At 40.9% G+C, this 25319-nt stretch overlaps 1 protein-coding gene across 1 annotated transcript in view; it reads right to left on the minus strand.

The window, feature by feature from the left end:
• Nucleotides 1-21253, minus strand: part of LOC120990897 (atrial natriuretic peptide receptor 1-like) — a 106961-nt gene extending 85708 nt beyond the window's left edge. Inside the window, exons 1-7 of the mRNA XM_040419783.1 lie at nt 21154-21253; nt 19675-19807; nt 16977-17100; nt 16728-16832; nt 10745-10847; nt 6723-6868; nt 5604-5676 (exon numbers count right to left, since the gene is read on the minus strand). Coding sequence (XP_040275717.1) covers nt 5604-5676; nt 6723-6868; nt 10745-10847; nt 16728-16832; nt 16977-17100; nt 19675-19807; nt 21154-21253 — 784 coding nt within the window. The remainder of the gene's footprint in view (nt 1-5603; nt 5677-6722; nt 6869-10744; nt 10848-16727; nt 16833-16976; nt 17101-19674; nt 19808-21153) is intronic.
• Between the last annotated feature and the right edge of the window lie 4066 nt (nt 21254-25319).

Genomic DNA, 25319 nt, shown 5'->3' on the forward strand with positions numbered 1-25319 from the left:
TTCATTGTCCACCACCTCCTCTTCCACTTCCCCACTCTGGTCATCCTCCTGGCTTGTTGACCTAACATGAACCTCACTTATTGACAACTTTGTCTCATCCTCATCATGAACCTCTTGAGACACTAATTGCGGTTGACTTATTGGCAACTGTGTCTCATCATCATCATCCACCTCGTGAAACAATAATTGCCGTTCCCCACCGTCATCTTTTTCTGACTGTGGATGCTCAAGAGTTTGGGAATCAGTACACAAGATCTCCTCATGTCCCTCTTCAAGTGGACTTGGCGAGAGGGCCAAATCAAGGAATGGCGATGAAAAGAGCTCCTCGGAATATCCAGAGTGTGGGATCACTTGTTTGCCAAGACTCTCCATGGTGGGAGGAAGGAGGATCAGGGTGAGGATTCTGTTGACCAGACTCTTGGCTACTGAGACTGGACTTTGTGAAAGACAGGGTGGTGCTTAACCGACTGGAAGCATTATCTGCTGCAATCCAACCGACCACCTGGTCGCACTGGTGTGACGTCGAGAGTGGTGTCCTGCGCCGCCCTGAAAACTGGGACATGCAGCTAAGTATCATGGATGAGTATGTTTCTTGTGCTCTGGCAGCAGGCATAGTTTCACCGTGCACAGGGCAATGTGTAGTGTCCCACTAGGTAAAGGTGGGCACTACACAAGGGTCAATTGGTGTGCATGTTACTTCTACTCACAAGGGACAGAAATGTTATATTTAATTATGCATTTAATGTATTTTCTAATGTGTTTTTATATGCAATGTTCCCTGTGTAAATGCTTAGCAGGCCTAGTTGGGTGTAGTTAGACATCCCAGACACTAGAGGGAGATAGGGAGCCCCTAGTATAAATGTCCAGGCCCAGACAGGGAGAGTTAGTTCAGAGTCAGGAGTCTGTGAAGACAGAAGTTAGAAGGCACCAGCCAGAGATATGCTGAGGGCCTCCTCCTGACATGCAGCTTGATAGCCCTGGCTGCTAGCTATGACCAGGAGGCTAGTGAAGAGTCCTAGCCTGCCTGTAGTCCAAGAGAGCCTCAGTTAGCTCTGAAGACACCCCAGTTGCAGGACAGAACCTCCTGGGAGAAACCCACAGTCCTTCACCAGTCAAGCAAGGATATTACAAGCAAAGATAAGTAACACTGATAGGCAGATGCTTTAGGAAGCAAAGCAAGGATTTAATACGAGAGGAAGATATATATATACCAAGGATTTAAGCCAGCATTTAGGCATCCGGGCCTTGGGATTGAAACCAGACAGGAGTTCTAGAAAGGAACAGTGTGCACTGTTTCCGAGGAGGGGTGCAGCCTGGTTCTGAGTGTGTTGTGGATTTGCCCTCTGAGTATCTTGCATAATCAATACCTGCCATCTTGTGAAATAAGCCTGCTTGTGATCTAAAGGACTGTATTACCATCTGCATGTACAAAGTTGGACTGTTAAGTAAAGCAACATTTGGTTCACTATACCACCTGTGTACCTCACTTATTCCAACTATAAATCGGTGTGCCACCGTTACAGGCACTGGCGTCACGAATCCAAAAGGGACGTTGCTTCAGGCACTCAAAATACCTGTAACATCCAGGGCACCTCATCCACCATCAGGCCTGGTCCCTACATACCGAGTGTGCCCCAGAGGAACTGTGTCTACCTCTCCTTCACTGCCGCATGCCTGCCCAGGGTTCTCCAATACAGTGAGCAATCCTCGATTGCCCATAACCGTGACCTCACTTCGCTATACCCTGCAGGTCTGGCGTGCTGCAAATGGCCTTTGCATGCACCATCAGCATCACGGCCACTTCCCCGTCCCTTACTGCTCACCTTCAGCATATTAAATGGTATATATGCTTGCAAGTATGTCACACATACAGTAGCACAGGTTTTGTAAGTGTATGCGCAAATAAATTAGACTGAATGTCACTGATATTTAGGATGGGTAAACGTTATACAGGAGATGTAGCACAGGTAATGTCGCTGCCACCAGCAGCGAAAAAATTACTGTCAATGTCACTGATATTTAGGATGGGCAAATGTTATACAGGAGCTGCAGCACAGGTAATGTCGCTGCCACCAGCAGCGAAAAAATTAGAGTGAATGTCACTGATATTTAGGATGGGCAAACGTTACACAGGAGATGTAGCGCAGGTAATGTCGCTGTCACCAGCAATGAAAAAATTAGAGTGAATGTCACTGATATTTCGGATGGGCAAATGTTATACAGGAGATATAGCGCAGATAATGTCGCTGCCACCAGCAGCAAAAAAATTACACTGAATGTCACTGATATTTAGGATGCACTAACTTTATACAGGAGATGTAGTGCAGGTAATGTCGCTGCCACCAGCAGCGAAAAAATTTGAGTGAATGTCACTGATATTTCGGAGGGGCAAATGTTATACAGGAGATATAGCGCAGATAATGTCGCTGCCACCAGCAGCAAAAAAATTACACTGAATGTCACTGATATTTAGGATGCAGTAACTTTATACAGGAGATGTAACGCAGGTAATGTCGCTAGCACCTGCGGCAAAAAAATTTGACTGAATGTCACTGATATTTAGGATGCGCTAACGTTATACTGGAGATGTAGCGCATGTAATGTCGCTGTCACCAGCGGCCAAACAATTGCGCAACATTTCACAGCGCAAATGTAACACAACAGATGTAGAAGAGGTTTTGTAACTGTCAGCAGCGGCCAAACAATTGCACGCAATTTAGTGCAGGTTGCGCTAATAATATATATGGCAGCCAGATACAACAATAGTCCTTAAAAGGAATTTTGGGTCTCTAACACCATTCACCAGTAAAACCTGCCTAACAAACAAACCAATTCCTGTCCATACACTATCTGTCCCTTCTGCTGCAGCTCTCCCTGACTAAGACTGAGCCGAACCACGTGTCATCGGGTGCTATATAGCACCCGATTACGATTTCCGGCTAGCCAATCACTGTAATGCCAGTAGCCAACATGGCTACGACATTACAGTGAGTGCCAGTACCCCCGTGCAGGTTAATTGGCTATGCAGCAGCCAACAAGCGTGCGGGGAGGAGACTCGAGCATCGCGCTCGAGCACACACGGTGTTCGGCCGAACACCGCGGTGTGCCGAGCATCGCAATGCTTGAGTAAAAAAGTGTTAGGCCGAGCATGCTCGCCCAACACTAGAATTCTCTCCTAGATGAATTTCTTGTAGAGCACAATATGCCTGTATACGGTACTATACAGAAGAACCATAATGTGGTACATGGAGGCTGTATGTCTTTATAGCAAAAAGTTATATACGTGTACATAATGCCTTATTCCACAAATGGATGAGTTAAAACACCTTTGGTTTGTACAAAATGTATTTAACCGTGCGTATTTAACCCTTAGGATACCGGAGGTTTAATCATTTTTTATTTTTCATATTTCTTCCCTATCTTCCTTGAGTCATAACTTTTTTATATTTTCGTTCACATAGCTGTATGAGGGCTTAATTTTTTCTGGACTTTTTGATCACATTTTATTAATTTTTTTGGGGTAAGAGAAGCACTGAAAGAAGGTAAATTGGCCATTTTGACCCTTTTTTCTGTTACGCCATTCGCCATATTGGAAAAATATTTTTAGATTTTAATAGTACGGGCGTTTTCGTCACGGTGATACCCATGATGTTTATATTTTTTGTTATTTAGGTATTTATTTTTTATTATCTGGAAAGGGGGGTGATTTATTTATTTTTTATTTTTTTATATATTTTTTAACAGTTTTCTTTACTTTTTTGTAATGATTTTGAAGCTCATATTTGAGTGTACAAAATCCAATTTTTTATTTTTTATTTTGAACAGTCAGGGTTTTTAAAATGCATCTATTACTGACTATTGCTCATTTCTTAAGAATTGCAGTTGAATGCCCTCAGCCTCTTCAGTGAGGCTGAGCGCATTTAAATCAATTACCGGCATCCTCATTGGCCACAGAGGATGCTGGTAAGAAGCCCGGAAGCGTGAGCTTCCAGGTTTTAGACCCTTTAGGTGCCGTGATCTCGCTAGCCAATTGAGGTAATTAGCCGCGGGTTTCTGCTGTTTGAAACAACAGAGACCTGCTGGCCATGACACCCTCTGCACATGCGAGCGGGTGCCATGTTTGCCTATCGCTCCAGCACCATACATGTACGGCGATGGCAGTGAAAGTGAAAGTGAAAAAACATTTTAAAATAGGAATCCAAAGAAGGCTTTGGTACTTGCCGGTACCTCGGTACCACAGTCCACTTCGAAATTCCTATTTTAAAATGTTTTTAAATACTCAGATAGGAATACCGTAGTCATTCGCGCAACTTCAGCCAAGACGAAGTATGGCTACACGTAGCCAATACATCTAAATGCTGTCTGGAAATAGCATTACCAACAAAGTTTTTTTTACAAATTTAGGATGAATGGATGAATAGGTGGGGGACACTCTATATCTGGCAACACATGGACACGCCGGGTGGAATGGGTTAAGAATAATTTAATTGAAGTAAAACTAATATAAACAAGTATGCAATAGATCAATAAACTCGACGGTTAAAAAAGGTATAAAATACAATCGCACTCAATATATAAATGCATAAAAATGTATAGAAATGTATAGTATGCGGCATATAGTCCAAATGGAAACAGGGTAGTAGGCTCGCATATAACATGTGGGTGGCGATGCCAACAGATGTGTGTGAGACCAAATCAAAGTGTGATCACTGTACACCTGTTGGAAAAGATGCTCTGTGTCACGGTAGCCAGTGCTGGTGCCTGGCAAATGAGGTGAAAGTTATTCAAATCCCTGTGGAATATAGAGTGTGCAGGTCAAAGAATATAATGAGGTATTCGTACTCCGGAAACTCCAACACTAACTCTAATACGACTGTCAAATTCCGGAGTACGAATACCTCATTATATTCTTTGACCTGCACACTCTATATTCCACAGGGATTTGAATAACTTTCACCTCATTTGCCAGGCACCAGCACTGGCTACCGTGACACAGAGCATCTTTTCCAACAGGTGTACAGTGATCACACTTTGATTTGGTCTCACACACACCTGTTGGCATCGCCACCCACATGTTATATGCGAGCCTACTACCCTGTTTCCATTTGGACTATATGCCGCATACTATACATTTCTATACATTTTTATGCATTTATGTATTGAGTGCGATTGTATTTTATACCTTTTTTAACCGTCGAGTTTATTGATCTATTGCATACTTGTTTATATTAGTTTTACTTCAATTAAATTATTCTTAACCCATTCCACCCGGCGTGTCCATGTGTTGCCAGATATAGAGTGTCCCCCACCCTTTCATCCTAAATTCCTCTCACAGCACGGGGGGTGCTGAGGTGCGTGCACCTGCCCATCCGGATAGTTGGTGAGCCACTAGTACCATCCTTATCTCCCTTTTTTAACAAATTGACTTCGGATCTATTTGATTCGCTCAAGCCTAATCACTATTATGACAGCTCCTGACATTTGTGCATAATTTTATTTCCAAAATACATGTATAAATGTGTGCTATTTCAAGCAAAACCTATAAATTCATTTTAGACGACCGACAGTATTATAATAAGCCTTACAGCTCATTGCTCACGTACCTTGTTTTATATCACTGTACTTGATGATCCAACTTTCATCCCAAAACATCCTTTGCCGTTGGTACTGAAATCCCTATAAATAGGAATAAGAAAGAAATAAAATAAAAAATACTAACCTTCAAGCAAAAGTGAATTGCTAATCTTTGCACACACATAAAACAATGCAATACACTGTATACAGTAGATACCAGCTAACATAACAATATTTTAGGATATAGTTGAGTTTGACACATTGCAAAGGCTACATAATAAATGGTGATGAATTAGTTGCTTTAAAGGGTCAAACCTTCGAAATCCCTTCTTGTTACAAAGATCCCTTGATAATAAAGCTATTCAAAAAATAAAAAGTCTGCCTGCTACAATTCCCAGAAATCAGCTGTAATCTGAGAGGGATTGTGGAAGCATGTGCTTAATTTCCCTGCAGCGCCACCACAGGAAAAGTAAGCATTATACAGTACTCAGTCAAATTAAAACGGTATTCCGGTCTAATGATATTTACGTGTATGATCTATACTCAGGATAGGTCATCAATATCAGATCAACAACCAGCATCCCCACCGATCAGTTTTTACCATTGCCACTGAGGATGGAGTAGGAGGCACAGCCCAATATAGTGGCCATGCCAGGTTATTGCAGTTCAGCTCCTATTGAAGTAAAAGGCAGCAGAGGTGCAGTAACCTGGCATGGCCACTACACTTTGAAAAGAGATGTACTTCTTGCTGCATTCTCAGTGGCAATTCTGTCGGCAGGTAAAGGCTGATTGTGGGGGTTCTGGATGTCGGACCACCACTGATCTAATAGTGATGACCAGGAGCGTAGCTCAAGGCTCATGGGCCCTGGTGCAAGAGTTCAGCTCTGAAGATAGGTCATCAATATGTCCTGACTGCACAGCCCCTTGAAATCTGCACTGCTGATCAATTTCCCCCGTGGATTGTTTTCACAGTTTGTGTATGAGATTTTGTAAAAACTTTCTGCTGGTACAGTAGCTGCAGATTTTCTGCCTGCAATTTGCCATGCATATCCGCCACCTGTGGACATACATACTTTATAGCCACTCTCGTTTAAAAAGTATAATTACTAGCTTATTAAAATTGTAGACAACAGAATATAGATATTTACCACAGCAGATAAAATGAAGCCTGCTATAATAATTGCCACAGGAATTGCTATTGCCATTCGAATGTCAGATGGGAGACTGCATTCCCCACAGTCTACGGGACATGTAGCACATGCCTCTTCTTCTTCACATATACTATTGCCACACACTGCGGGAGAAAAAAATACACATTTGTTTTTTCAGATCCTGACTGAATGGGTTTAAACTGATACTGTGCCTGGAAAAAGCATTTATACTCATTGAACGTTTCCACATTTTTTTCATTTTACACCCACAAACTTAAATTTATTTTATTGGAATTTTCTGTAATCGACCAACACAAAGTAGCAAGTATTTTCTATTTTTTTTTAGAAATCAACATCTGAAAAGTGAGCCATGCATTTGTATTCAGCCCCCTGTACTCTGATACCCCTAAATCAAATAAATAAGAAGTCACCTAATTAGTAAATAGAGTCCACCTGTGTGTAATCTATTCTCATTATAACTGCAGCTGTTCTGTGAAGGCCTCAGAGGCACAACTGAGCATGGCACAACTGCAAACCTACCAAGACATGGCCTCCCTCCTAAACTGACAGCCCAGGCATGGAGAGCACTAATTAGAGAAGGTCAGATGAGACCAAAATTGAACTTTTTGGCCTAATTGCAAAACTCTGTGTGTGGTACAAAACTAACACTGCACATCACCCTGAACACCCCACCCCCACCGTGAAACATGGTGTTGGCAGCATCATGCTGTGGGGATGCTTTTCTTCAGCAGGGACAGGGAAGCTGTTTAGAGTTGATGGGAAGATGGATGGAGCTAAATAAAGGACAATCCTGGAGGTTTGTCCTGTTAGAAGCTGCAAAAAACTTGACTAGAGTAGAGGTTCAACTTTAAGCAGGACAACCCTATACCTACAGCCAGAGCTACAATGGAATGGTTTAGATCAAAGCATATTTATGTGTTAGAATGTCCCAGTCAAAGTCCAGACCTAAATCCCATTGAGAATCTGTGACAAGACTTAAAGGTTGCTATTCACAGACGCTCTCCATCTTATCTGACTAAGCTTGAGCTATTTTGCAAAGAAGAGCGGGCAAAAATTTCAGCCTCTAGATGTGCAAAGACATACCTTAAAAGACCTGCAGCTGTAATTGCAGCGAAAGGTGGTCCTACAAAGTATTAACTAAGAGGGGTTGAATATTATTGAAAACCATGTCTCATTTTCTTTTCACTTCACACATACTTGCTACTTTCTGTTGATCTATCACATAAAATCCCTTTACGTTTGTGGTTGTAATGTGAAAAAATGTGGAAAGTTCAAGGGCTATGAATATTTTTTCAAGGCACTGTCAGTGCTCCAGATGGTGACCAAAATGGTCGTCAATGCGACGTAGGGTTTGCAAATGGCAATAAAACTTTTTCGTTTTTTTGCCATTTGCGACTAGAGCCAATAGTTCCCTACCCCTCCAACAATCACCCTTATAGCCCTAAGGCTTCAGGCCTAGTAGGCCTGCGGCCTCTGTGGTAGTAAATCCCAGCGCAGGCGGGCCTGATGACATCATTGCATCTTTAGCTTTTGGCTTTTTTTCCCCAGTGCCTACTTGTGGGACATTACTGGCCGGGCCGATAGGAGAGCACTGCTGGGGGCACTGGGGGACATAATACTGAGGGAACATTTAGTGGGATATTACTTAAGTGGAGGAAGAGGACTTTGAGGAACACTGTGGGGACATTACTATTGGAGGGGCACTATGGGGGACATGATTACTACTGGAAGGGCACTGTGAAAGACACTGCTATTGGGGGGACATGGCTATTGGGGGCACTGGGGGACATTGCAATTGGGGAACTGTGGGGACATTTCTATTGGGGGGCACTCTAGGGGGCATTGCTAATGGAGGGGCACTGTGGGGACATTACTACTAGAGGGGAACTGTGGGGGACATAACTGGCAGCATTATTGGAGGCACTCTAGGTGAATTTTTATACTGCGAACAGTATAAGGGACATTACTGGTGGAGCTGGGTACTTTAAATATTGAGGAACTATAGGGGGCATTACCGGGGCGTTTTTTAATATGAGGGCACTATATAGGGCATTACTGGAGGCACTGGGGGCATTTTAATACTGGGGCACTATAGCACAATTCTTTGTAAAGGGGCATTATTACTGGGGGATCTATAGTGGACATTAATAATACTGGGTTCACCATAATGGCATTTTTACTGGGGGGTAAAATAGTGGATAATACTGTAGGCACTGTTAGGGCATTTCTATTACAGGGGCATATTAGGGGACATTATTTTTGGGGACACTATACAGGCTTTATTACTGGGTGCACAATGTAGGGTTTCATTATTATTACTAGGGCATTTTAGCAGACATTATTATTACTGGGGGCACTCTAGGGGGCATTTTAACTGCTGGAGGAACTCTAGGGACATTATTTATACTGGGGTTACTATTTATGCAGCAGTATAGTATCTGGGGCCATTGGTGAGAATGGTGAACACAGTATTGGGAGTGGCAGCAGGATGACATTGTTGGAATACTAGGATAGGGAGTTTGTGTTGAAAAGGTGGGGAGTTTGGTGGAAAAATTTAGAAATCTTGAGAAAACATGTCTGTGTAACAAACTCTGCAGAGACACGGCTGAAAGAATTTCTCCTGGTGGTCTGGATCAAAAGGAGGAGACGAGGAAAGAGAATGTCTACATCATAGGAGATGACACCGGATGTAAGGGGTATGTGGTGGTGTATTCTACTATATGTTTTGTAGTGCTGGAAGGCAGTATGCTGTAACTATAGCTGGCTCACTACTGTAACCTGTGTCTCACCTCCTCCTCCAAGTCTTTAATTATAATTATATGTATTCTAAATTTGGCGACTAAAACTTTAATTTGGCTCCTAAATTTTTCAGTTTAGGAGCCAATGGCTCTTAGGTATTTTTTTTTAGTCTGGAGCATTGATTGTACATTTAGAATGAACCTAGACAAACCAGTGACTGATAAACCAGTTCCTCTAACCAGTTTTACATTTTATTCAATCCCTCAATTTACATGTATAAAACTCCACTCTTCGGGCATTTTCTGTAGAAATAATGTCCTTATATTATGCGCTTGATATATTAATTATTTACCGTAAAAGGTTTGACTGTTGGCATGTCACATTAGTTAAGTGGGCATACTGTAGTTAAGATTAGGCAAATATATCAAATCTAAAGTCACAAACTGTACTAAAACAAAAGCAGTGTGCCTTCTCCAATATAAAATGTGACAAACGGATTCTGCAAATCTGTCCTCTCTGTTAGTGAAATCTAGTTTAGGACTGCATGTTAAAGGGGTTGTCTAGCTTCAGGAAATGGCTTTTATCATGAAGAGAAAGTTAATGCAAGTCACTTACTAATGTATTGTGATGCTCCATATTGCCTGCTCTGTTGGCTTCATTCATTTTCCCACCGCATTATGCATGGCTCGTAACCAGAAGTTATGACCACCCTGCAATCCAGCAGCGGTAGTCATGCTTGGACACTATAGGAAAAAGTGGTGGCCTCTCGGGTGGCCGGGATCAGGGGAGTGCACATAGGCTGGTGTTTTTTCCTAGAGTGTGCAAGCACTGCCACCGTTACTGGATTGCAGGGTGGTTGTAATCCATGGAAACGAGCAGTGGATAATGAGATAGAAAAATTTATCCAGCCAGCAAAGGAGGCAATATGGACAATCACATTACATTAGTAAGTGCCTTGTATTAACTTTCTCTACATGATAAATGCCATTTGCTGAAGTGAGACAACCCCTTTAATTGTGAATAATAGATGATAGTTTATTGGTTTATCATTGATCTTTTAGTGCTTGGTGACCCCACTGATGAAAGGTGTTATTAGAATCTGTGTAGCATATTTTGAAGCTACTGCATATCCCAATTTTTGTAGGACTGTTTTCCAAGTGTCGGCAGCTAAGTTATTGTTCTACTTCTAGAGTTAAAGCATCAGGAGCATCCTGTTCCAAGCTATTGTGCAGAGTAAAGTATATCAAAGTACATCATACCTACTATAGGCAGCACCAGTGTTTTTGCTTCAAGAGCAACTTGCATGTTACCAATGCGTATATGGGCAATTAATGAAGTTACCCCAGCATGAACTAACGCAACCTGGTAATTGAAAAATACACAATTTTACATGCTGTAAGTGAAAACATTGCATCTGAATTTATCATTCAAACAAAAGCACATTCATTGCTAAAATTAAATGTCAAACTGAAATTCATATTTTCAACTCACAAAAGATGGAGACAATTGTCAATAACATAACATAAAGAAACACAGAGAATGAAAGCCGTGGGTTTGTGTGGATTTTATGAACATCCAACGACCAAAGCACGTCTACTTCTTCACAAATAAGAAATGTCCACAAGATTTCCACAGACAGTTACTCAATAATGTCTAGCTGCATTGAGAGTTTTTGTTGCACAACTGATTGATTTTAAGCAAACCGTCAAGCTACAGGTGGAGTTCAAAGTATTACATTGAGATGTACAATGATGTATGAACTGTATACTTTATGAACATGTAGACATCATTGGTACATAGTTTAAAGGGGTTTTCCAGAAATCCACTAATCAGACTGATCAGATATTGGTGACCTATCCTGAGGATGATCTACATGCCACCAGCTGCCATCCTAGGCATGTAGTCAGAAATATCCCAGTCAGGGAATTTATGATATGCAAAGTGCTGTTGTAGCGATGAGAATTCTTTTCAAACTGTACAGTGATCACATCTTATGATACATTTTGTCTCCTGGGATTAAATTTGTAGCCAGGAGGGCTACAACAGTGGGTAGTTTGGTACTTTCCAGTCTCTACCTTAGTCCAAACAGGTCAAACAGGAATACTTTGTCTAGAATGGTAGGTTCAGAAAGTTGCGGTATTAACCTGTAGACTGTGCCACTACATGACAAGAACTAAGGCGACTGTATCATGTAGCATGGGTCACAGTTATTCACAGATATTCATAAATTGCAACACGTGAAAAGTGCAGGCTAACATATATTGGCTGCACAACTAGGATTCTAAAGGTCCCTTTACACGGGATGACGATCTAGCAGATTGTCGGGAAGGAAGCATTCCTTTCCAACAATCTGCTAATCGCTAGCAGAGGAGACCAGTGCATTTACATGTAGCAATCTCCTCCAGAGTATGGGGAGGAGTGATCGCTAATGCCATCGCTCTTCCCCCTATTGTCTCATTATTTCCCGGCAGCAGATTGTGTTTGCACAGCACGATCCTCCACTGGGAAATGATCATCTTTTGTGCTGCACAAAAGATACAATTACCCAATGAACCAATGTTTTGCTCATTCATCAGATAATCGGCGGTGCATTTACACCGCAAAATCATCGCTAACGAGTGTTACTAGTAAAGCTGGTTAGCGATGATCTGTTCAATTGTCGGCCCGTGCAAAGGGCCCTTTAAGGAAATGAGGAGATGTCTGAAACATATAGGTTAGGCATTCATCAGTCTAATGTGCTCTTATCTTGTTTTTAATATGATCGAAGAAAGGATTGCTTTTGTGCTAGATAAGACATTTTTCTCAGTAAAAAGGTCAGTCTTTCCTGTGTGTCTGACTTCCTGTGGACTACAGGAATCTTTCAAATCTCTCCTGGCTACTGTCATATACTGCGACCTGATGAGCTGCCAGAGCAGAGAGAGCATTAGCGTTTCTTGTGGAAAGAAATACAGTGACCTGAATCAGTGCCAGTTCCGAATGTATGGATTGTGCTAAGAGAACAGCTGCATGGACTGTAAGGTAGCAAAGGCATCTTCATTTCTGTCAACCAGTTGGAGACTCGAGATTAGTGTGGCATCATGCAGGGAGGTTGGGTGTAACGCCTGCGGAGAGACTAAGCCTGTCTCCTCTCAATTTGCCAACCTGGTTGCCACTGACTAAGGGCTTGTTCATACGACTGTATGGCTTTTTCAGTGTTTTTCTGGCCTTTTTTAACGGATCTGTTTTTCAGTTTTTTGTTTCAGTAGTGTTTCCGGTTCCATTCTGTTTTTCCGTATGGCATATACAGTAATTACATAGAACAAATTGGACTGGGCATAAAAATTTTCTATAGATGGTTCTGCAAAAACAGAACGGATACGGAAGACATACGGAGTACACTCCGTATGTGTTGTTTTTTTTGCAGAACCATTGACTTGAATGGAGCCGCGGAACGTGATTTGCAGGCAATAATATGACATGTTCTATCTTTGAACGGAACGCAGTTTTTTTGCGGAACCATTGAAATGAATGGTTCCGTATACAGACCTTATACGGAAGTAAAAAAACGGCCCGTATACGGAACGCAAAAATGTTCGTGTGAACGAGCCCTAAGGCCTCTTTCACGCTACCGTTTTTTTTTTTTCGTTTAAGGGCCGTTTTTTGCATATTTCCGTATTTCCATTTTTTCGTTCCTTTCGTGCCTAATTTCTTCAGCCAGCCTACAGTGGGAAGCCGAGTATACCACTCACAGATATAGATGAGTGAATCGATTCTAAAATCAAATTTGTCTTGAATTTCCAAAAAATCTTCCACAAATAAATGAAAATTCTTTGGTTAATTTTTCAACTTTAGAATGCAAAAAAAAAATATCTGACAATGCAGTGTGTTTTTAAACTGGTAGTTTGTTGCTGGTTACCATTAATTTACCCTTAGTCATATATGTCACTGTCACTTTGACATTAGTAATAGTGCCTTGGGGTTAACCCCTTAGTGGCTAGCCTGTTTTGGGCCTTAAAGGGGTTTTATCACTTCAGCAAATAGCATTTATTATGTAGAGAAAGTTAATACAAGGCACTTACTAATGTATTGTCATTGTCCATACTGCTTCCTTTGCTGGCTGGATTCATTTTTCCATCATATTATACTCGTTTCCATGGTTACCAACACTCTGCAATCCATTAGTGCTGCTTGCACACTATAAAAAAAAGCACTAGCCTATGTGAGCCGCTATGGTCCCGGCCACCAAAGAGGCCGGCATTTTTGTCCCATAGTGTGCAAGCATGGTCACCACTGCTGGATTACAGGTTGGTCATAACCATGGAAACGAGCAGTGTATAATGCAATGGAAAAATGAAATCAGCCAGCAAAGCAGGCAATATGGAGAATCACAGTACAATAGTAAGTGCCTTGTATTAGCTTTCTCTACATGAGGAATGCCACTTACTGAAGTGACAAATCCCTTTCCAAGAGCTATAACATTTTTATTTTCCTGTCAATGTAGACATAGGAGGGCTTTTTTGCAGGACAAGTTGTAGTTTTTAATGTCACCACTTTGGGGTACACATAACTAGAGATGGCCTTGCGGTTCGCCTGGCGGTCATTTCGCGGCGAACTTTGCACGATTGCGATTCACCGAACATATGGCGATATTCGCGCCCGCCATATTCTTTTACATTGTGAAGAACTTTGACCCATGACACATCCATCAGGTGGTACAGGACAGCCAATTGAGACGTTTCAGCACATTGACATACCCCCTACCTTATAAATAAACCCGATCTGGCCGCCATTTTACATTCAGTCTTTTGCCAGTGTAGGGAGAGGTTGCTGTGTGGAGCAGGGACACCAAACGCTAGCTAATAGGGCCACAAAAGTCCTTTTAAGGACTAATATAGGTGTGCTATCGATAGGTGTGACATACTGAGGGGTGTAATATACTTATTATATACTTTCTAACATAGAATTTTATTGTGCAGCAGTTGTGTGCGGTTCTGCCGCGATACTGCAGCTAGTTAGAGGGATAAACACTATTGGAACAAATAATTTCTACTGGTGGGATTTACCAGTTGCCCCCCAAAAAAACTGATTGAAGCAGGGGTGTTATATACCAATAATATACTTTCCATATAGTGCATTTGGGTAGTGCAGCATTTGTTTGCGGTTTTGAAAGTGACAAACGACATTGGAACTAATAATTTCTACTGATGTGATATACCAGTTGCCCGCCCAAAAAAGTGGAAAAAAAAAATGGCCTACAGTAGAATTGGTATTCAGTGACCGCATAATGTACCTCGAGCCACATAATCACAATTTCTTTGGCCATAATCCTGTGGCCTAAAATATAAATTTTCTAGACTCCAACAGGGGCACATTTCAGAGAATTTCCTTTTAAGACACATAAAAATGTCCCCTGATTAAGATACATATTTTTTGTTGGAATTTTTGTCATTGATCCCCCTCTAATATGTCACTGTCCATGTTGTGGACTATTTGTACACATCTACTAAGTATTTGGTGGCTGCAAATATGACCTGAAAGTTTTTCAGGTTCGCCTGCCATTAAAGTGAATGGGGCTCGCCGAGAACTTGTGGTTCGCAAACATTTGATCGCGTTCGCGCGATCGCCTTCGCAATCCATCCCCGCCGATGTTCGTTCATCACTACACATAACTTACAGATTAACTTTTCAATTCTTTTTAGAGGGATGAAAAAAACAGGTCATTTTCTAAAGGTGTGGTTTAACTGGGTATTTCCACAAGAGAGCATAAAAGTGCTTCACCAGCTTTTAAAAAGGTCCTTAGAGGGTACTTTTGGGAAGTGTATGAAGTCAATGAAATGCCCATCTAGGCTGTTCTGACCCAGTTGGAGGTATCGGGAGCAATGGTTACAAGAGGGCTTACACACACAGTGAATTGATTCCGGAGGGCCCAGACAGACCATTAGTAGAGAGGATCATTTCATCTGCTGACAAGCACGAACAACTCCCACAGTTTCACTGTCCATCATCTAGACACAGGTGGCACCTTAATTACACACCCCTTTCTCTGCCTTGACCATTTTCTGCTTAGCAGAAGAAAATTTCGTGTCACAGTGGCCATCACATGCAGTGCCGTTGACAGCCAGTCACCATCATCTTTGTTTGCAGTGGTATTGTGAACAAGAAATCTGGATTACTACTGACTGGAGGCATATTTTCTTTAGCAATAAATCTAGGTTCTCTTTGGCATCAGATTATGGTCAAGTTTGAGTATGGAGGCCTCATGGTGAGCTCTTCAATGCTGCTTGCAGTGGAGTGACACACTGCCCCAACAACTGGTGTGGTGATCTGGTGAGCCATTGCATACAACGGTCACCGCTAATAGTGATACCAGGGAAACTAACAGCTCAGAGATATATGCAGGACATCCTGTGACCACATGTTGCTTCTCATGATAGGGCTTCCAACTGGCATTTCTCAGTAGGCTAATTCTCAACCACACACAGCAAGGGTTTCCAAAAAATGTCTCTGCCAGATTGCAACACTTTCTTAGCCAGATTAATCACCAACCAAACATTTATGGGACCAGCTGGGATGCCAGCTTCGATAACCTGAGGGTGTGCAGGATCTACAGGCTCTGCTGCAACATCTGTTAACAAATTGTCACAGAATACTATATTGAACCTGTATGTCCCACTGTATCTCATCTTATATCCAGGCTAGAGGCAACCCAACACGGTGCACAGTTTTCCTCAATAAACTTATGCTTTTCCCTAAGGCTACTTTCACATGTGTGGTACAGTCGGACTGTTCCTGCACAGAATTTTCACCCGGACCTATCAGGCTGTTCCAGCATTAGAATGCCTGGAATCGGCTGGACAAAAACCACTTCACGCGGAAAGTAGGAACAGCCAACCAGAATGCTGTGCCTCAGGTGTGAAACTAGCCTAATATTGTAATCACTTACATATATCATCATTACATTAACACATATAAAGTTTGATTTGATTCCAACAACTCTTTATCGTGTTATTCTTTGTTAATAAGTATAGGACAATAGATGGCATGGGCGTAGCTAACGGCTCATAGGCCCTGGTGCAAGAGTTCAGCTTGGGCCCCCCTTCCCTCAGTGCTTTGTGTGTCTTATTATGCGGCACAAGGGTCTTTGGGCCCTGTCAGGCTCCTGGGCCCGGTAGCGACTGCTACCTCTGCACCCCCTATAGCTATGCCCATGGATGGCAATAGTTATTTAAAAGTAATCATATTAAGTGATGTACACTAGTGTACCTTTGCAGACCAGTTCCCTTGTGTCATTTGTCCAGAGACAGATAAGGTGTGTGTGAATATCTGTCCATCATCTGGTATCCATGGACCACAAATTCCACCATTCCCCTAAATGAATAAAATAAACATTTAAAATCTACAAAACTGCACTCTTGAATTAGTTCTAAAAATGATGATAGGAAACATGATAGACATACTATTTTTGACAGGTAGCCTTTAGAATTCTGGATCATCAAAGTTCGGTCCACTTACCATAAAAGTTATAGGGCAGGAGTGGATATTAGCATGATGAATACAGCAGTTTTCTCCATTTGTATCTTTCCAATTGGCAGGACATTCTTGCTCCTCACAAAATCTTTTTGCTGACTCAGCATCCCTTATTCACATACAAAAGGAAATTATTTAATTGTAATATATTTATTTGATGAGCTCTTATTATTATCATAGTACTAAAGAGCATTTCCTCCTATTGTGATGAAGAAATAATTAATGCATGGCCTACTTTTGTCAAGGTAATACTAATTCTATTCATTCATGGACAACCAATATGTTCACCATTAAAGCTCCTTTACAGGTTCTCCACTCTTACACATTCTTGAATAGCAGTTTTGCTAAGTTACTATATGTAACAACGGAAGTTGGGGTTGTAATGGCTCCCTTGTTGGTTGTCTTGTCACCCTTATTTGCCAGAATAAATTAGAACTAAAAAGTAACAGATAAGAGATGGAGAAAATATATGTCGACAAGATGACAACTCAGGGGCCTGAATTAAACTAGTTATTGGTTTTACGGAGGCAGGCTTTAGATAAAAAGTTATTATTCCCAGAGAATCCTTTAAAATAGTCAGTTGCTCAGAATGTTGCGTTTTCACATGTATCTATGCAGCAAGCCCCTGAGAAGCTGGAATGGAGGATAGGAGTGATTGTGGAAAGTATATAATGGTGAAATGCACCCTAGGGCCAGTACGTTGTAAAGTAAGTAACCAGGTGTCTAGGTGGTGGTGTAGGAGTCAGTAACCAGACCAGATTTAAGAAAATAAATGTTTCTATTTACGGTAGTGCAAAATGAGGGTTGTAGTACTCTCAGAACACAGTTCCAACAATGTACAGTGCAAATCTTCCCCCAGATGGTTTTGTATGGGTATATACATAGGACATGTTTACATTCAATGTACTAGTTCACTCTCCCTCTGCAGAATCTGAGGCTGGCAGTAATACTTTTGGTAAGATACTGTTTCTAAGTGTGGATGTTATCTTAGCAGTATTCCACTCACTTGGTAGATCATGAAGAGGTGGTTAGTCTCTGTGTCTTGAGACCTAGTACTGAGGAGTACATAGACTTTTCCTCCTATCTCCTTCCCTGCTAATACTAGTCTCCCTAGACTGAGCTATGGGTGGAGCTAACAGTCCACACTTCAGCTTCCCTAGGGGCTGTGGTTAACTCTGTCACTCCCATACATTACCATACTGGGTATACAGAGCATAAAATGACATAACATAAATGAAATAAACAATTTGCAAGTACCCCCCTGCTCTAGGGTACTGCATCTATAATCTGTCAGACAATTATTTTGACTTGATGACTATTCGATCCTATGTATGCATCTATATTGTGGCTCTGTACTACACAAAAATTTCAAAGATGCCATACCGTTCCTTTGTTTGCTTCTAATTTCACATAGAGACTTACAGAGATTTTTTTGTGCTGAATTCCATATGAATCAGAGTGAAAAAAACATGACATGCTTTATTCCAGAGGTGCACAACCTGCCTCCCGGGGGCCACATGCGGCCCTCTATACCATTCTGTGCAGCCCCCAATCATCTGGGGTATTTTTCATGTATTCTCCCATTAGATGGGAGTACTAGAAGTGTAACTAGACATTAATGGTATATACTTTATGTTCAATATGCCATAAATATAGTATTTCAGTTGGTAATACCCCTGTAAGTTTTATTTACGGCCCTTGGAATTGGTTCAGGCTGACAATGTGGCCCCCAACAATAAAAGGTTGTCCACCCCTGCTTTATTGGATGCCATATTACATAAGGCAATATATTCCTATAATACAGTGGTATACAAAAACCTATGGCTACATAGTTCGGAGTGGTTACCTGGCATACATGGCACTGGTGTGCAGGAAAGAAGCATTGCAGCCACAATTCTTTCTCCTTTTAAATTTAAAACTACCACTTCTCTGAAATGTCTACATAAATATTTTGCAAACAGATATTATATTTGCATTAGAAATCTTTATAAAGTTCTTGCTTTAATTTCAGCCTTTTTTTTTTTTTTCTTCTTCTTCGTTATTGCTGAATTCATAGTCCACTTGGGTGTTAGCCTGATTAAGGTGAAGTGATGCCTGACTGATCTCCTATTCCCCTACTTTCCCTATTTCACTCTCCCCTCACCCTCCCCTTCCTTCCTTGTTTTGTCTTCCTTTTTACCTTTTGTTTTTTTTGATTATATGCCACATATGATGCTACATCATGTATAGGATTTTTGTTCGTATTACAATGTTATTTTGTATCAATTTGAGTGTTGTAACTCAAGTAAATTTTGATTTATGATGCTACTGATTGCTTGTATATATTTTAAATAAACATAATTTACAAGAAATCTTTATAATATGGCTTTTGCATTTACAGTCATCACATAGAGATTACAATGATCCATCCATATAGTCTAATGCAGAGGGGACCAAATTAATATGCCATAAAAGTATTCCCTCAATAAATGTGGACACATTATAGATCAACATGTATTACCAAACAGCAGTGAAAATGTAAGAGCGTGTTTTATAGATGAAATATTGAGATAAAAAAATAAGAGTATGCCATCATTGAACATATGTATTTATTAGTGAAAGGTGTACATGGTTATTACTTCATATCTATTACATTATACTGATGAATATACATACAAAAGATACAAATGATGAAGATGTCTACCTGTGTGATAGGATTCCGTTTGCCACTGCATACACATAAAAGTCATCAGAGGCTGACACAGAGTAGATGACGTTAAAGGTTTCTCCGCTATACACTTTTGCAGGAGGCCGGAGCACCCATGCCATCTCCAGACCTATAGAAAATATAAGTTGGATGAAAACGTAGCATGACTATACATCCAGACAGATAATTTTCTGAAGATGCTTAGACTTTCTGAACTGGTTAAGAATTTTATTTAAGAACTGCGGATTGCAACCACCCTCATTCGTGTTGGATTGCCATCACTTGCTTCACCTAAAGGGGTAGTACAATTCTATGACGACCTCTAGCATCTAGAGACAATTGGGGCTGGAGATGGAATTTTCTTGATTGACTTCCTTTGAGTACAGTAGACTGTATGCACACATTAGTAATAAGCAGAGGTGTGTGTGTGTGAGTGTGTGGGGGTGGTTAGTAACATCAAAGGAAGGTTGCATTACAGCTGCCATCTTCTCTGTTGTCATGAAATCTAAGTTGGAGCAGGATATTGTTTCATTGCATCATCAAAAGAATAATGGGGCATGTATTAGTGAAGAGATGGCAGTGGAGCAGGGGAGGCAGGAGGATTAAAGTCCCGACTCTAAGGCCCCATTCACGCAACCGTATTTTTGGTCCTCATCCGATCCGTATTTTTTGCGAACTGCATGCAAACCTATTCATTTCAATGGGTCCTCAAAAAATTCGGACAACACTCCATGTTCTGTCCGCATCCGTATGTCCGTTCCACCCCAAAAAATGTATAATTTTCACTTCTAGGCGCTCACTCATTTCCGCTGCTCCTATTCCTGTGGCTATGCCATGCATGTCCAGATGGGGAAACCTCTTTAAATTATAAGTATTAATAATCAGCATTATTGCTGCTACAGTGCACCTTTGATTAGGTTTCCAGGAAAAGTTACCTTTTTCAGAAGTAAATATGTGCATAAGTGTTGATTCAGGTTGTCTATTTTTTATATAGAAAATCAGAAACTGGAAGCCGTATTATAATGAAATGTAATTAAAAAAAAAACACCTCTGGAAGGGGGCAAATATTTTTGTAACTCCACCCTGGCTTTTCACTAATGACAGAGTTTTAAATTCTCCATAGCCTTGCAGGGTTATTACCAGATTGCCTTCACTTGCAAGGAAAGTTATTCCATTAATATAATAATACATTGTATTAGTTGCAAATGATTCAGTTCTCAATATAATTTTTAAAGTGGCTCCAAACTGGTAGAAAGATGTAGAGTTATATTTCTAGGAAAGGCGAACGTGAGTTATGTGCCTGAATGGGCAAAATCAAAGCACTAGGCGTAGGGTAATTTTTAGTGACCAGTTTCAGGCATCGATATGTGGAATTACAGGGCACAGAGTTGGGCATCTGCTGGAAGAAAACAATTCTGCACATTCACACTTCCCATTGCTCATTAATGTCACCAACTTCCTAAATTCATTCCTTACCTCCACAGTCGATCATATTCAATTCATCAGGCTTTTCCAGTGGCCAGCAGTCATATTCTGTGTTGTCCAAGTCATGCCATCCTTGAGCTGCATTCGACATTATGATGACCTAAATCAATACAAAAATAAATGACTTTAATTCCAATGTTAAATTCAACCCAGTATTTTATAGATAAAATGTGCTTTGAAAATGTATCAAAAATCCAATATTTGCAGATGTAACACACTTTATTGCTCCCGTCTGTATACCACGCGATCATTTGTGGGAATAATCGGGAAATGAAGGCCCTAAATGAAGCTATTTTACTTATTTGTCAGCAAAATGCGAGTCTGGTAAATCAATGTTTTAAAGAAGCAAAGTAAACCAACAAAGATTGAATATCTAAGAAAAAAAAACAGAACTCTGCCAGGAGATGTGATTTAACAAGTGTTTAATAAGAATGGAAAAAAAATATATAATAATAATAATTTTAAAAAAATCAACACAATTGTCTCATTTACTGTTGTGTGCCTAAAAACAGTATATGGTTCTAAGTATTATAATTAATATACAGCAAATAAAGTTTAGGCATAATATATGCACTTACCATTAAGCTCCCAATGAGATGCAACAGAAAAAGAAATGATTTGAAGCCTTTCATAGCAAAGCAAATTATTACATCCAAGTTCAAGGTATTTACTTAATGGTCTCAGGGGAGCTTTTTAGAAATGGTGCTGTGCCTGCGATACACAGCCAGATGCGATGCTGTTCTTGCTGTTGCTGCTGTAATTTCTCCCCTAGGACTGACTATTGGATGGTAAGAAAGAGAAAGTTGGATGTGCTCAGCTGGAAAATCAATTTACTTTCAAGGAATCATTGCATTGTGTCTGTATCATTCAACTTGATCTCCATCTAGTGGACATGTCTATAATTACATAGAAACATGTATCTACTAGTATTTAACCATTTAACCAGTTCAAGACCGCCACATACTGACCGGGCTCACTTTCCATTTTTTTTAGTATGTGCGTCTTTGAAAGCTGTAACTTTTTTTTCATCCAATTATGTAAATATTTTTTGCCTTTTTTCGGTTATAAATGGGCTTTATTTTTATGTTCTTTTTAGTTTATTACTTTTGTTGTTTATAACCAGGAAAATGGATAAAAATGGGTGGGGGGGATTTTTTTTACATCTTTATTGTTTTTGTTAAGAGCACATTGGGCAACTAAAATATTATTTATTATGTCCCCTTTCCATAAGGGTCACTTTGATATGCGGGATATATGGGTTATGGTTGCTGGGGACGGGGTAAAAGCTGCGTGCTGCATGTGATGGCATTATTTTTCATTTAGATTTGATTTATTTAGTATTTATTTTTACACTTTGTTCCCCCGTGACCACGACCAGAGCAGGACTATTGTATATTAGCGTGCAGCTGTGATCAGCACGAACATTTTAAAACATTATTGCAGAGATATGTCTCGACCACTCAGACATATATAGTCATTAGGATAGTAAGTTGACTAAAACATAGGGCTCTTTTATACCCTTAGGTTACCACCACACAGTTAGCTTTCCTGGTGCAGTTTTGGAAGCCAAAATCAGAAGTAGATCATAAAAAGAGTGAAAGTAAGAGAACAGATATGACTTCTCTTTTGAATAGATTTTTGGCTTTTGCTTCCAAAACTGCATCAGGAAACCTTACAGTGTGACTGGACCTTTACTGGCCAACTTAGGCTAAGTACACACTAAGTATATCGGGAAGAGTTCCAGGAGTATGTGTTAAACGTTTTAGGCCCCCATAAACCATCTAGCCAGTATGTGACAGATACCAGGTTGACAACTGTATAGGGAAGAGTATCAGGTGGTGCTTTGCTATATAGAGGGCCACCAGAAAATAAGTATACAGTGCAGTAAACCTTTTTTTTTACATGGCAACCTATGAGTGATAGAGGACACTGTATTGCATCCATCATAAGCCAACATTAGATGTAAATGTCTTGAGCGCACAGAATCTGGAAATGTAGTATATACAGAACCTTTAAAGTAAATGCCCAGCCTTAAAAACTGTCCATGTTTATTTCCATCTAAAAAGTCCAAACATTCTGTGAAGAATAATTTCTTAAAGGGGTTGTCCGGGTTCAGAGCTGAACCTGGACATATCTCCATTTTCACCCCGGTAGCCCACCTGACAGGATTTGTGACTCATTTGCTGCCATCACCAAAAGAGGGGGAGTGGACTCCTCCCAGAGGCCAGGAGGGGAGTTGCCGGCTACAGGTCAAAAGGCTCATTCACGCTGCATACGTCTTTGGAAGGGACCTGGAAACGGCTGACATCACTGCCTCCCATGTGACTACAGCCAAGCCTTACAGAAACCCATTATTCATCACCACCTAAAGGACTCATCCATCTGGTAAACTGACTTTTGTTCTGCTTAAGGGCTCGTTCACACGAACGTTTTTTGAGTTCCGTAAACGGTCCGTATACGGAACCATTCGTTTCAATGGTTTCGCAAAAAAACTGAATGTACTCCATATGCATTCTGCTTCCGTATGTGCATTTTTCCGTTCCGTTCAAAGATCGAACATGTCCTATTATTGCCCGCAAATCACGTTCCGTGGCTCCATTCAAGTCAATGGGTCCGCAAAAAAAACTGATCACATACGGAATGTGCGTATGTATTCCGTATCCGTTCTGTTTTTGCGGAACCATCTATTGAAAATTTTATGCCCAGCCCAATTTCTGTATACTGTATATGCCATACGGAAAAACGGAATGGAACCGGAAACACTACTGAAACAAAAAACGGAAAAACGGATCCGTTAAAAATAGCCAGCAAAACACTGAAAAAGCCATATGGTTGCTTAAACGAGCCCTAACCCTGTTGTACCACGCCATCTGTATTTACCACTCAGACCACTGTATATATTTTCTGTGTATATTGTGTTATGTCTAGTGTGCCCTTAAGGCAATTAAATATATAATTTAATCTTGTGCTGTTATGGTATCTCAATCACGAATTCCCACGTCCGTGTTTAGGCCTAGTTATACGCTACTGCGGGTTGATTTCTCACCCTATATAATCCCATTAGTGGATCGGGCTTATATCAAACAAGAAGCTGGTGGCAGTCTTCCCGGGCTGAGTATGCTGATAGCATTCTTTAGAAATGTTGGCCCATATTGATAGGATAGCATCTTGCAGTTGATGGAGATTTGAGGGATGCACATCCAGGGCACGAAGCTCCCGTTCCACCACATCCCAAAGATGCTCTATTGGGTTGAGATCTGGTGACTGTGGGGGCCATTTTAGTACAGTGAACTCATTGTCATGTTCAAGAAACCAATTTGAAATGATTCGAGCTTTGTGACATGGTGCATTATCCTGCTGGAAGTAGCCATCAGAGGATGGATACACGTTCTCATTCTGTTTACGCCAAATTCGGACTCTACCATTTGAATGTCTCAACAGAAATCGAGACCAGGCAACATTTTTCCAGTCTTCAACAGTCCAATTTTGGTGAGCTCGTGCAAATTGTAGCCTCTTTTTCCTATTTGTAGTGGAGATGAGTGGTACCCGGTGGGGTCTTCTGCTGTTGTAGCCCATCCGCCTCAAGGTTGTGAGTGTTGTGGCTTCACAAATGCTTTGCTGCATACCTCGGTTGTAACGAGTGGTTATTTCAGTCAACGTTGCTCTTCTATCAGCTTGAATCAGTCGGCCCATTCTCCTCTGACCTCTAGCATCTACAAGGCATTTTTGCCCACAGGACTGCCGCATACTGGATGTTTTTCCCTTTTCACACCATTCTTTGTAAACCCTAAAAATGGTTGTGCGTGAAAATCACAGTAACTGAGCAGATTGTGAAATACTCAGACCGGCCTGTCTGGCACCAACAACCATGCCACGCTCAAAATTGCTTAAATTGCCTTTCTTTCCCATTCTGACATTCAGTTTGGAGTTCAGGAGATTGTCTTGACCAGGACCACACCCCTAAATGCATTGAAGCAACTGCCATGTGATTGGTTGACTAGATAATTGCATTAATGAGAAATAGAACAGGTGTTCCTAATAATTCTTTAGGTAAGTGTACATGTTGTGACACAGCCGTGTCCCTAACAGTTTCAATATCGCCCAAGTGTTTCCCTATACATCGGCGGAATTCCCGTCTGGTCTTACCAAAGTACTCC

The sequence above is a fragment of the Bufo bufo genome, chromosome 2, assembly GCF_905171765.1.
Source record: "Bufo bufo chromosome 2, aBufBuf1.1, whole genome shotgun sequence".
Taxonomy (NCBI): domain Eukaryota; kingdom Metazoa; phylum Chordata; class Amphibia; order Anura; family Bufonidae; genus Bufo; species Bufo bufo.